This window comes from Acanthopagrus latus, chromosome 7 (assembly GCF_904848185.1).
Source record: "Acanthopagrus latus isolate v.2019 chromosome 7, fAcaLat1.1, whole genome shotgun sequence".
Taxonomy (NCBI): domain Eukaryota; kingdom Metazoa; phylum Chordata; class Actinopteri; order Spariformes; family Sparidae; genus Acanthopagrus; species Acanthopagrus latus.
Window position 1 is genome coordinate 26,442,714 of NC_051045.1, and position 12,102 is coordinate 26,454,815.

Genomic DNA, 12,102 nt, shown 5'->3' on the forward strand with positions numbered 1-12,102 from the left:
TATACATTTTTTTATACATTATGTCTTTAACTCTAATGTTGTTCCTTTTATTTTGCTTTCCCCTCTACCCTCTGTGACATGTGAAGGCCCTGTCCTGATATGATGCAACCATTCTCAAAGAGCACATCATGGACTTATGGCAGCGCTCAATGCACCCCTGCAGTACGCAAACAGTAACAGCAAATAGCAATAATCTTGTGCTCTTGCAGACTGCAGTAGGCCACAATGTAGCAAGGTTAGTAAATGGGACAGTATCAAGCACGGAGGTTTTTCAAATAATGTGTACGAGTATTCTGACTTCTAGCAGACTCGTGATATAGATGCTTAAGGAAGCTACTTCGACAGAGGAAAGTGTTAAGTTATCCAACCTTTATTCACAAAACTGTACACAGAAAAACTTTACACATGCTCCTTTTGGTACTTTTGCTTTGGTAAGTATCGAAATCACTTGGCTGCCAGTTGATATGTGACCTGAGAGAAGCATGTGTACAAACTTATAGTTTTTTGCTTCCTCAAACACAAATTGTCATGAAAGTAGCACATGAGTGAACGTCCAAGACACTGGCATATTATAAGGCACAATTCAACACTATGCATACCGTAGAATACTATATCACTCCAGTAAGGGTTCAGTTACTGCAGACCTTATATTCTATTTGATAAACAGACAGTCACAACCTGTTCATCTCACGTCTGGCATTCATAAAATTGAATCCCAGCGATAACTGAAACCATAACAAACACAGCAAACAGCATGGCAAAACGTTTTGGGAATTACACTTATTTGCTTTCCTTCTGAGAGTTAGATGAGGAGATCAATACACTCCAACATCAGTTCATTTGAGGAAACAGTTTGTTTGGCTTAGTATAAATAGTGGAAACAAGGGGAAACAGCAAGCCCAGCTCTGTCTACATCTTGAAAAGCCTGTCGACCAGCCCCTCTAAATCAGCACAATATATCTTGTTTACTCCATCCAAGAACACAAAGTGTGGAAGAGTGGTTTTACAGGAATATGTGCCAGACTATATCTTAGAAAGAAGAATGGACAGGGAAACTTCACCGTGACAACCAGGAAATCAGAGATAATCTGTGACCTTTGAAGGTGCTGGGAGGTGTATTTATTTCTCTATTTATTTATTTTTGGTCTTTGGCTACTTCAGGCAGAAGTGTTTTTGGCTGGTTCTTTCTATTTACTTGCAGTATCAAACAGTTCATCTATTTTCACATAAAAATGGTCATATAATTTGTTTTTGTCTTATATGTATAAAGGCAGACATTCAAAACTATAATTCTAGCACCCACATTGGCACAAATTTTATCAAATAATCTTTAACTTTATAATCTATCATTGCAAGAACTCAGTTTATTTCTTTATTCGACTGAAGTCCTCAAAAATCTCTGTATTTTGGCTTGTTTGAGAATAAGTCAGAACTGTTACAGTCTCAACCATGATCCACAGTTCAATTTAAACAGATGATGTTAAACTTTATGCATCCAGAAGTTGTGGTGTTTTATCCTGAGAGAAGACATTGTCCAATACAGTTTGATGATGTTTGTGATGAGCACAGCTCAGAATATACCTCCAATAGTCACAGAGACTTTATAGAAAATCAGGGAGAAAAGGATATTGACCTGTTGATTATGCAACAGTAAATAACACAATTAATAACTGGTTAAACTACATATATTCGCGATGCATAATTATTTTTCAGCCACATCTGTGTATTAATGACTTTCTCAAAACCAATTTTCATTTTTCACGGTCAAAACAAAAAGTCAAACACAGATACATCTCCAGATCGTTTTAGAATTTAAAAACAAAAACAATGTACATAAATTAAAATAACATAGGTGATATCAGACAACCTTTACTTCAGTTGTGGGTAAATATATCTCACACTGCACTTAGCCCAAAGCTAAAAGCATTCGTAGTGCCTTCTTAGCCCCAGGTTCCAAGTGTCAACTCTCAGCCTAGGGCTAATGTTGTCTTCAGTGTGAAACCCCTTTTGTATAACTTTCAAAAAGACTGCTGAGTTACTGGCATGTGTTGTAGATCTGGATCTGTTTGTTGATGTCACTGAGGATGGCTTTCATCTGGTCCTCCAAGCCATCCAGCTGACGAGCTTTCCCCTCCAGCTTTCTCTGGTTCTCCTCATAGTTTTTCTCCAGCTCTGTGGGAAGAAGGGATTTCAGGAATGGTTACACAGCCAGGCATGAGCAGCATTTGGTGCCTCTCAGTGGTTCTTTAATCACTCTACTTCATCTGGGTGCTGATTTTAATAACCACTTCACTTGGCACCACCACCAGCTGCTTCAGGATATCTCTGTCATTGGCTATTGAGAATGTCCTGAAGTAATGACAATCATAATCTTCCAGATTCAAAATACGAGCTATCAAACACATTGGATGTTTATTGGGGTGGCCTGTATGGGCCTGTGAGCAGTTTAGGAAGATTAAGATTGGATCTGTAAACCCCTAAATTATCAAGGCCGAACATCAGTGCCGACAGAGGTCCCAGACCACATTTCTCCTCAGATTTTTGGCAGGAGGGAATCAGGATTAAATTACCTCCAAACTCCTGTAGTGTGAGCCTGGCCTTGGCGAAAAAAGCAAATGAGCTTATTTCTAAATACATGGATTTCTTTAAGGTGTATGTCACTTAATCTGGCCAGTTCTCTAGCTAGGACAAGAAGGAGAGAACACGTGACACCTATTAAAAGTCTCTAGATTGGTTGCTTATTATTTCAATATTGATTTTATTTATTTTTTCACTTGTGTACACAGCACAACATGGTCAACCTCTTTGTCTGTCATCCTTGTAATGTATAGACCAGTAAGGTCAGACAGGGAGGTTATTTTACTATATTCTTGGTTTATTGTCTTTTATCTATTGTGTCTTTTTTTATCTATTAAATTGTATTTTTATTGTGTATTCTTTTTTATAAACGGCGTTGGAACCTGTGGTCTGTGGCATCGGGGTGCTACACTATTTCAAAATATAAACCCAGACTTTTCTTCCTCGAAACATACAAACACATAAACCCCGTCTACCTCTTCATAAACACACAGGGACACACACGTAAACATTTAAATAAGCACCTGCTAGTCTCCGGAGCTTGTTCTGGGCATCTCTCAGTAGCTCTTTCGCTTCATCTCTGAGGCTCTCTGCTCTTTTCTTGGCATCCTTCACAGCTTTGGCCTTCGTGTCAACCCGCTGCTGCACCTCATGGTATTTATCTGTCAGCTGGCCATCTAGAATCTGACCATCAAGACAGGAGATGTTTTTTCTGTGACAGTTGTGTACACTTTTAAAGTGGTGAAGTGTGTTACACACACAGACACACACCTGTTTGGCTTCGTCTGCCTTGTCTCGGGCCATGGTGGCTGTCTCTTCAGCTCGGGCTGCTGCCATGCTGTTGTTGGCACGCTTGGTCTTCAGGGCACTGATCTCCCGTCCCAGTGTGCCTAGGCGATCCATGGCATCATTCAAGTCCTTCTCGCTGTTGGATGTCTCTGACTCAATCTGAGGAGAGCATGATGAAGCACAGTGTATTCAAATCCTTCTGAAATAACATAAGTACAAGCCTTGCTTTTGTTGGATTATGTTTTCACGAAGTGCCCTGGTGTGATTTCTTTTTGATTTTGTTTGAATGACATGGCTACCATTGCTACAGTGTCAAAAACCCTTTGGCACTGATTCATCTATTGATGTTTAAAGGTGAAATGGCAAACGCATTTACACATCCAACAGATATCTTCATTTGGAGTTGTATTTTTATGAATTTGAAAGTAGGTTTAATATTCACCCTCTAAATTGTGTCATAATGGCTCCTTAGCTGCTAAATGTTCCACTCTGTTCACTAGCTAGTTGTTAACTGTGTGCGTCTGCTGGCCAGGTAGTGTAAAGTGGGTTTATCAGAGCTTTCTTGCTAAAAACAGCATCGTTCTGTGGCTGAAAACAATGCTGATAAGAGCTTTGAGACTGAACCAAAACAAAAAGTTGAAACAAAAACAATGAACTGAAAGACGCTAAAATGTTCAGCAGTGTCTACTGGACTCACAGGGTCAATTACAATGGCTTAATGTTTTTCTTTTCTGTTTTATGGTTTGTTACCTGTGCCAGTCGGGCCTCAGTGTCCCCAATGTCAGCTCTGGCTCTTTCTATGGCTTTCTCTGCTGATGTCTGGGCTGTCTTAGCATCCACCAATGCTTGTTTCACTGTCTCAGCTGTGGTCTTTACCCCCTCAGCACGATGCCTGAAAAACAACATATTGTTTGACAGCTAACACTTTAAGAAATAATGAAAAGATATAGTAGTACAAATAATTCTCTCTATCCTGACTACCTTGCCCTCTTGGCATCCAGCAGCAACTGCTCTGCCTTGCGGACATCATCCTGTGTCTGCTCCAGGATGGCATCCACATTTGAAAGGCTACGAACCCGATCCTTGATTTCATCAGCGAGATGTCTGATCTGTAGGGGTGAGGCAGGGATGGAGAGCGCCAGCACATGGTTCGCCACGGCCTCAATGCTGTCCGGGTCCGCACCCTCCTCTGGGAGGAAGACATGAGTAATGGTGGGGTTGACATAGTAAAGATAGATAAGAGGTAACTATTTTACTAACTGTTACGGACTACTATGGCCGTTCTAAATGTTTTTGGTGTACTTGCATGCACATGTAGAATATACAGTATTATAATGTATAAACCAAGCAGACTGTCAGACTCACGAGTGAGAAATTCTCTGATCTGCTTGATGAGGTCTCTCAGATCATTGTTGGAGCGCTCCACTTTGTTCTTGGTGGCGGTGGCTTTGTCTAGAGCAGCCTGGGCTTTACCCTTGGCCTCCTCTGCCTTGCTCTTGGCCTCTGCCACCTGAACGAAAGACAGAGATGCTTATGATGGAGGCACGGCAACTGCTGCCTTTGACTGAAGTTACTTAACAGTGTTTTGTAAGAATATTTTAAAGTCTTATTTATATTATCTTAAGTCTTACTTTTAGCTATTTTAATGTGCCTCCTTAAAATCAAATCTGTTTTGTCTTAGGGCACAGATGTCCTACAATGCAGCTGCACTGCTTACTTAAATCACACAGGCTGACTGTCATTTTAATTGGCAAAAAATGAAATGACATTCCAGAAAGAACTTTAAGAAAAAAATGTAGACAGACATTTCTAGCTACATTCCATTCTGGTTGAAAAGTAGACAAAAATCTTTTATGCCTCATTTACATAGACTTTTTTCCCATATTTATATTGGTTTAAAGAGCATATATTTGAGAAATTTGACATACAAACCAAAACACCACTAATTGGTCCATCTGAACAGATGTGATGCTATGCATTTGAAACAGCTAAAGTACAAATGAAAGGTACATAACTATAGTCCCCATATGCCTCTGTACCTTTGTAAAGAGTCCCTCCACCTCTCCCATAGCTTTGTTCAGCTCCTTCTCTGCATGTTTGGCTCTCTCCAGGGCATTGTCAGCTAATGATACAGCACTGTTACAGTTCAGGCCTCCGCAGTGACGGTTCCCCTCATCGTCACGACAACCTGCACCCCCACAAGGACTTTCCCCACAAGGAGCATCACCTGGGGCGCCACACACCTGTAGGTACAGACGGACACATACTTGTATTTTGATGGAAATTCACACTCTAACCAAACAACTAGATTACCACTAACTGCTGCTTACTGTAGCATTTGTTAGCTTGTTAGCTAGTTAGCTCGTTTAGCCATGCAGCTGCCATATCAGTCCAGCCTGGGAGCTCGGGCACTAGCGGAGTGTTGGTGTTCAGCATAGCTAGAACAGGAGCGGACAGGCCAGGGCTAGCTGGTTACCAAGCTAACATCAGTAGATATTTCTACAATACAATACATAGATGTCACAACATAAAAACTATTATTTGTGGACATTCTGAAAGTTTTAAAGGTTTCAGCTAAAATTCTTCAATCACCATTATCGCTGTGAATTCTTCAGTTACCTTGCAGTTACTTCTCCCTGCTTTTGCATGGCTGTATACATGAATGCTATCAAAATCAGTGCTAACAGCCCTTCAAAAAAAGAAGTGTGTGATCAGACCTTCTCATTGATCTTCTTCATGTCCAGGCCCTGTGCTCTGGTGTTGAGTTCTCCAAGCGCACGCTTGTTAGCAGAGTTTTTACGGTTGAAGTCGTCCTTCTTGGCAGCGATAAGGCGTTCGGTACGGCGTCGAGTGTCTGCGGACTGGCTGACTGTGCTGGGCCTGGTGGTTGTTGATTCATTGGCACGCCGCTCTGCATCACGAGACTTGTTGTAGGAGGTACGGATGCTGTCGTATGCACCTAGAATAAGAAGAGTAAGAAAAGGGAGTTTTCATTTTCTGATTGCAGACAAATTGAACTGATGCTAAAGTAAATTTGACACTTAATAAGAGAAAGTGAATACGTGTGAATAGTTGAATACTCATATATATATATTTTATATATTTCCTATATATATTTCATATATATATTTCATATATATATATATATATATATATATATATATATATATATATATATATAGGAAAACATATAGGAAACATCTTCTTTTTCTCACCAAGGAAGTTGGAGTTTTTGAGGACATCCAGTTGGTGGTGCAGCTGCTCTGAAGTGAGGTTTAGCTCTTTAGCCTCTCTCTCCAGAGCACTCAGATCTTTGCTTGCCTCAGAGTTGCCATCTTGGACGATGGTTAGGTCTCCTTCCAGGCGGTTCAGGGTGTCCGTTGTCTCACCAATTTGCGCTCTGCGGGGCAAGATAAGCAGAAGTTGGGGTGTCAGTTGTAATCCTGATAACATGTCAAATGAACTTCTATGGGCAAACTGAATGAATCTGCTTAAACTCAATAGAAAAAAAAACTGAATCAAGAAGCATTATTTGGATACTAATCTCTAATGTTTCCGAAAAAAATGACTTAAGATGGATATTTTCACATGGGAAAATCTTAATGTCACAGTCGTACCTAAGATCTTCAATAAGCTCCATCAGGGTAGCGACGGCTGTAGCCGTCGCGTTGCGTGTGTTGACAATACCCTGAGCTTGTGCCAGTTTCTCCTCCAGGTCTCTGAAGGCCTTCTCATAGGCCCCAGTGAGCCCAGTGGTCTGAATCTCATGGGCACGTTCTGCCAGTGTCTTGGTGCGCACCGCCAGGTCCTAGTGACAAAACAACATTTGAAAGAGATTCAGCTTGACTCCTAATCTATAGATTAAAGATAAAAGCCCCCATTTAGCATCAAACTGCACCTGCACAATGCGATCCCAGTCCCCGAAACACTGGTGACAGGGCTGACAGTTGGGGAACTGGCCAGAGAAGCCTCTGGCACACTGGTCACAACGGACACCCGACACCCCCTGCTGGCAGACACAGTGGCCCGTCACCCTGTTGCACTGAGAGGTCTCAATGCCTCGCCAGTCACAGTCACAAGCTGGAGGAGGAGACAAGGAAGAGTGTTCAGTGAATGTGGAGCAACCAGGAAACTGTCCTCACACTGGTTAGTTGTTTGAAATGTTTGTTTGTTCAGAATTCTCAGTGAAGCTAAATTCTACATTCATGTAGTCCATGTTAAATGTTAGATGCAGTTAAACTGATATCTATTTTCAAACAATCCTGGTTACCCTGAAAATGAATCGATAACTGATCCATTATTTGAAGTTAAGCAGAAAATTTGAGACACACATGAAGGAGGAACAGATATCTCCAATTCCCTCTATGTATAGTCACACATAAGGTTTACTTTGTAGTCCAAACTAAGGCTCTCATGACACTAAACCAGGTCTAAACCATACTCCTTGATTGATAGATAACTTTTTCATTACTACTAAATCAGACTCTGAGTGTAATGTAAATCATCCATATACTGTGTATTGCTATACTGTAGAATCACTGTATAAACTCCTCTCACAGCAGCCAACGTGTTTTAGCAGAGAAGCTAAAGCTAACAAAGTTGCAACTTGCTAATGCTATGTCAAGATGTTTTAAATAAGCTTTACTTTGTGAGAGTAGAGACATGGCAGTTAACGTCATTTACGTTGTGTGTTCATTTATTATTGGGTGACACTTCATATCAACCATCATAAATATTATATATATATATATATATATATATATATATATATATATATATATATATATATATATATATACACATATATTTCACATCAATTAACCTTTAGTTGATATGTATTTCACAGTTCACAAACAATGGGATGCTTTATAAACCATTCATCAAGCTGTTTTTGATTGTAAAGTTGCAACTGATGTTTTTGATACTTTGTAAATAGAAAATAAATACTGTGTTGTTCATCTAGCAAGTATTATTTGGATGCCCAGTATCCAGCTGCTGTTTAAGAACCTTTACAAGTGATTAATAAATGGTTTATAAAGCATTTCATTGTTTAACAGTGCAATAACTATTAACTTAAGTTTAATTAACTAGAAATGAATTTAGTAACGATGGTAATTATAAAGTGTAAAGTATAAGTTTTGTGCAATGCTTTAGCACCAGCTGTGAAGCCCAAGATTGCTTCACTTATGCAATAAATCCTTTGGTCTCTGCATCATTTCATAAATACACTGTTTACAAAGAGCCTACATAGTACATTATGTCTAACCTCTGCACTGGGTCTGAGGGTCTCCCCAGTAGTTCTCCTGACAGTCTGTGCAGGTCTTCCCCCCGAAGCCATCACGACACTGACACTGCCCAGTGAACTACAAGGTAGAAATCGGAGAAAGAATGGCATGACACAAATCTATTTATTTTGTTCCTATCAATGTGAATGAATGAATTGCATCATATGACGTGCTTATCTGAATGTGACCAGGAGTAAGCGTTTCCCACCTCATTACATGAGGAGGTGACTGAGTTGTTGGGATCACAGCCGCAGGCTTCACAGCCCCTCCCACCGGCCAGGTTCCAGTGGTCGGGGGCGCAGTGGTCACATGTCAGGCCAATGACATTGGGTAGACACTGGCACTGCCCTGTGGAACGCTGGCACACACAGTCCTCACGCTCCATACACTGGCTGCGATCAGTACCCAGGAAGTTGCATGTGCACTCTTATAGGCAAAGAGTAAAAAAAAAACAAACTTAATTATAATTAAAATGAACATAATAAACATGATTTGTAAGCTTTTATTTTTTTTAATGAACGTGCCACTCACTTCTGCAGTTGCGTCGGGAAGCATCTCCAAAATATCCACTCCTGCAGATGCCACAGTTGAGGCCCTCTGTATTGTAAAGGCATTTCCTGCACTCTCCGGTTTGCCGGTCACAAGAGCCGATGTCTGACATGTCTATGTTGTTGTTGCACTGGCACGGCTGGCAGCGGCCTCCGGGCTGAGAGGGGTTGCCGTAATAACCCGGGGCACATTCCTCACATCGAGCACCTAAGTGGAGAGAAAAAACAAAAGAGAACAAGAGTTAGAAAATGAGGATATACTATAATTGCATAATTGCTATGTTTATTTTGCTCATTTGAATGGGTGAAGTGTGCAACAATTCCAAGCTGTTTTTAGGGTGTATGAAACAGCAGGAAGCAGGACACGTGAACTTACAGCAGGTAATCAACAGGTTATCTTGTTTAAGAGACTAATGAAGACTTTCTCACATGACTGGATTTTGCCAAGTCTACGATTACAATGTTTTCAGGGGACACTTCCATTCAAAGAAACATGGTAGTCTAACACTTGGCTTAACCCATCTCTCTATTAATACAGTTATGTTACTAGAATCAGTTGTGTTACTTATCGTCACTCACTGGGGTTGGGTTAACCATCTCTCCATTAGTTAACTGTATTTGTCATCACAACGTTCCTCAGTATGCAACACATTATTATTCTTGTTGATAACATAACAGACTGTAACATTAACCAGCAGTAATTTCATTCTGGGATTCTGGCCTGATGTCTCAGTCTGCCTCAACAATCTCCACAGGAACAGATGTAACCGCTTTGAACTTGGATTATTTAGACAAGGTTTATGGAACCAATTTATTATATATTTTCTGTTATTTTTTCATGTTTTAAAACATGTCCCTGTCTATTTGAGTTGTTTGGGGGAAAGCTGCAACGCTGTTTCGCTCAAGCTCAAGAAACATTTTGAGGACCAAGAAATTTTCCTGACTTTCGGCATGAGCAGGTAATGTCTAAATTCTCATTTCTGTTCCTTGAAATAGATTGTCCTTGTTCTTATTTCAATTGATTATTTGTCAAAAAGCAATGGAAAATGATCACATTCTGTTTTATCAATATTTCACATAGCGTTTAAGCTTTTTTGAATTTGGTTGTATAAACTGTATCATACAGCTATAACAACAGTCAGACAGAATACTGGATTCTTTTGACAGTGAACCATTCTTCCAGTTTAGTTAGGCTGTTATCACTGTCATATTCCATTTGCTGTCCCTTAAGGTTGGACTCAAAAGAAGAAATACTTGGCATATTTGAGTCTAGCAGGAAAAGGAAATTAGAGAAAGAAGGAATGAGAAAGTGGGGAGAGATAAAGAGTAGGGCTGTGCTGGCAGGGTGAAATCCGAAGTACAGAGAGGATTAGATGAAATAGAAATAAGAGAATGTTGGATGAAAGTCAGGAATGAAGGAGAGAGGGGGCAAAGGGAGGTAAATGCAGTGATGAACAAAATGAGGGAAAGTTGAGTAGAATGCAAATGTAATAAGCTAGATTTCAGGTCCACTAACTCTCTCTTCTTGTACTTCTAAGAGTCAGTACTTTCCATTGGGCTTTATCTGAAAAGCCAGGCTTCTAAAAAAGTATTGCTCAACCACCCAAATCATTCACTAAAACATTTTCTTACTGTCGTTTTTTGGACCAATAATGATTCTGCATCAAGTAGCTGTATTGGCAACATTTTAAGAGACCCGGTTCAAATCGTGCATTAAAATAATTTAATCACTTACAACAGAATTTGCATAAATTTTTAGGGACAATTACTTGTCCTTTTAATGCCACATGAAACACATTTTAAGAAGTATTAAAAAGAGTTTTTCTTTGAATCAGGTCTCACACATGGGCAGGAGTGCACTGTGGCACAGCACCACTGATGAGAGGGGTGCTGAAGCCATGCATGGGTAGAACTGGTAAAGTGGAGGGTTGGTGGGAATAGAGGATGGGGAGGAGGAGGGGAAGGCACAGGGGTCAACTGTCACTACTCACGCTTAAAAATGGTCACCCCGGAGCGTTTAACAATCCCTGTGCCAGTAATACAGGGGAGGAAGGAAATGACACAGGTTACCATTCACTAGAGCCCATGGACAAACACCAGCCTTACCTCAGTTGTATCCTTAGTGTTGTCACATAAGATAGGAGAGTTGAATGTTAGTACTGGTATTTTTCAGAAGTGTTCTGGAGGAGGTAATAACCTCAGTGTCAACTTGATGAGCCTCATTTTTTTTCAGAGTACAACCTGACTGGACTGACAAAAAACATGAATTCACTTGGTAGTAAAGACGGACTCTGCTCAACTGGCCTGATATTAAGGATGGATATTCATGATATTCACCAGAGTATGATTATTTGTGTTTTAGATGACCTTTCCTCAAACACCACCATCAGGTTAAACCCTTGTAAACCAGTAAAAAGTTTCAAAACAAGAGTCTAAAGGCATGTTGGCTGTATTTAGAAACAACAGCAGCGCTTTGAGCTAAACGCTAATGACAACATGCTAACATGTTCACAATGACAACTTCAGCATACTAATGTTTAGCAGGTATGTTTATCATGTTCACCAGTGTTGAATTACTATTTAGGTATATTAGCATGTTAGCATGCTAACATTGGCTAATTAGCACCACACAAAAAGCCAAGACGTTGATGGGATTGTCATCAGTCTGGCTGTATGGACAATCATGCTCCCCAGAGGATGAAGCCTACTGACTATGGCGATCCCCTGACTTTTCCTCTAGCCCCTCCATGAAGTTGACTTTTTGTTTCAGATATTCAGGCCCCCCTCAGAAAGTGGTGTTGTGTGGTGCTATCATCAGATCAAAATCTGACATTGCCCTTCCCAGCTTTATTTGCGTAATGCTTATAAGCTTAGTAGTGGCATGCTAACATCACAAACTGAGA

The 12,102-nt window shown here is 40.3% G+C and overlaps 1 protein-coding gene across 2 annotated transcripts in view; it reads right to left on the reverse strand.

The window, feature by feature from the left end:
• Positions 1–352: 352 nt before the first annotated feature.
• lamb2 (laminin, beta 2 (laminin S)) overlaps positions 353–12,102 on the reverse strand; it is a 48,936-nt gene continuing 37,186 nt past the window's right edge. The window contains exons 23-37 of one of the 2 annotated variants that reach the window (XM_037103756.1): positions 11,191–11,226; positions 9,183–9,407; positions 8,860–9,077; positions 8,633–8,729; positions 7,265–7,446; positions 6,984–7,174; positions 6,582–6,766; positions 6,084–6,325; positions 5,406–5,609; positions 4,732–4,876; positions 4,348–4,555; positions 4,117–4,258; positions 3,349–3,525; positions 3,102–3,261; positions 353–2,172 (exon numbers count right to left, since the gene is read on the reverse strand). In XM_037103756.1, the coding sequence (XP_036959651.1) occupies positions 2,036–2,172; positions 3,102–3,261; positions 3,349–3,525; positions 4,117–4,258; positions 4,348–4,555; positions 4,732–4,876; positions 5,406–5,609; positions 6,084–6,325; positions 6,582–6,766; positions 6,984–7,174; positions 7,265–7,446; positions 8,633–8,729; positions 8,860–9,077; positions 9,183–9,407; positions 11,191–11,226 (2,549 nt within the window). In that variant the 3' untranslated portion in view covers positions 353–2,035. The remainder of the gene's footprint in view (positions 2,173–3,101; positions 3,262–3,348; positions 3,526–4,116; positions 4,259–4,347; positions 4,556–4,731; positions 4,877–5,405; positions 5,610–6,083; positions 6,326–6,581; positions 6,767–6,983; positions 7,175–7,264; positions 7,447–8,632; positions 8,730–8,859; positions 9,078–9,182; positions 9,408–11,190; positions 11,227–12,102) is intronic. The other variant, XM_037103757.1, reaches the window with a different exon arrangement.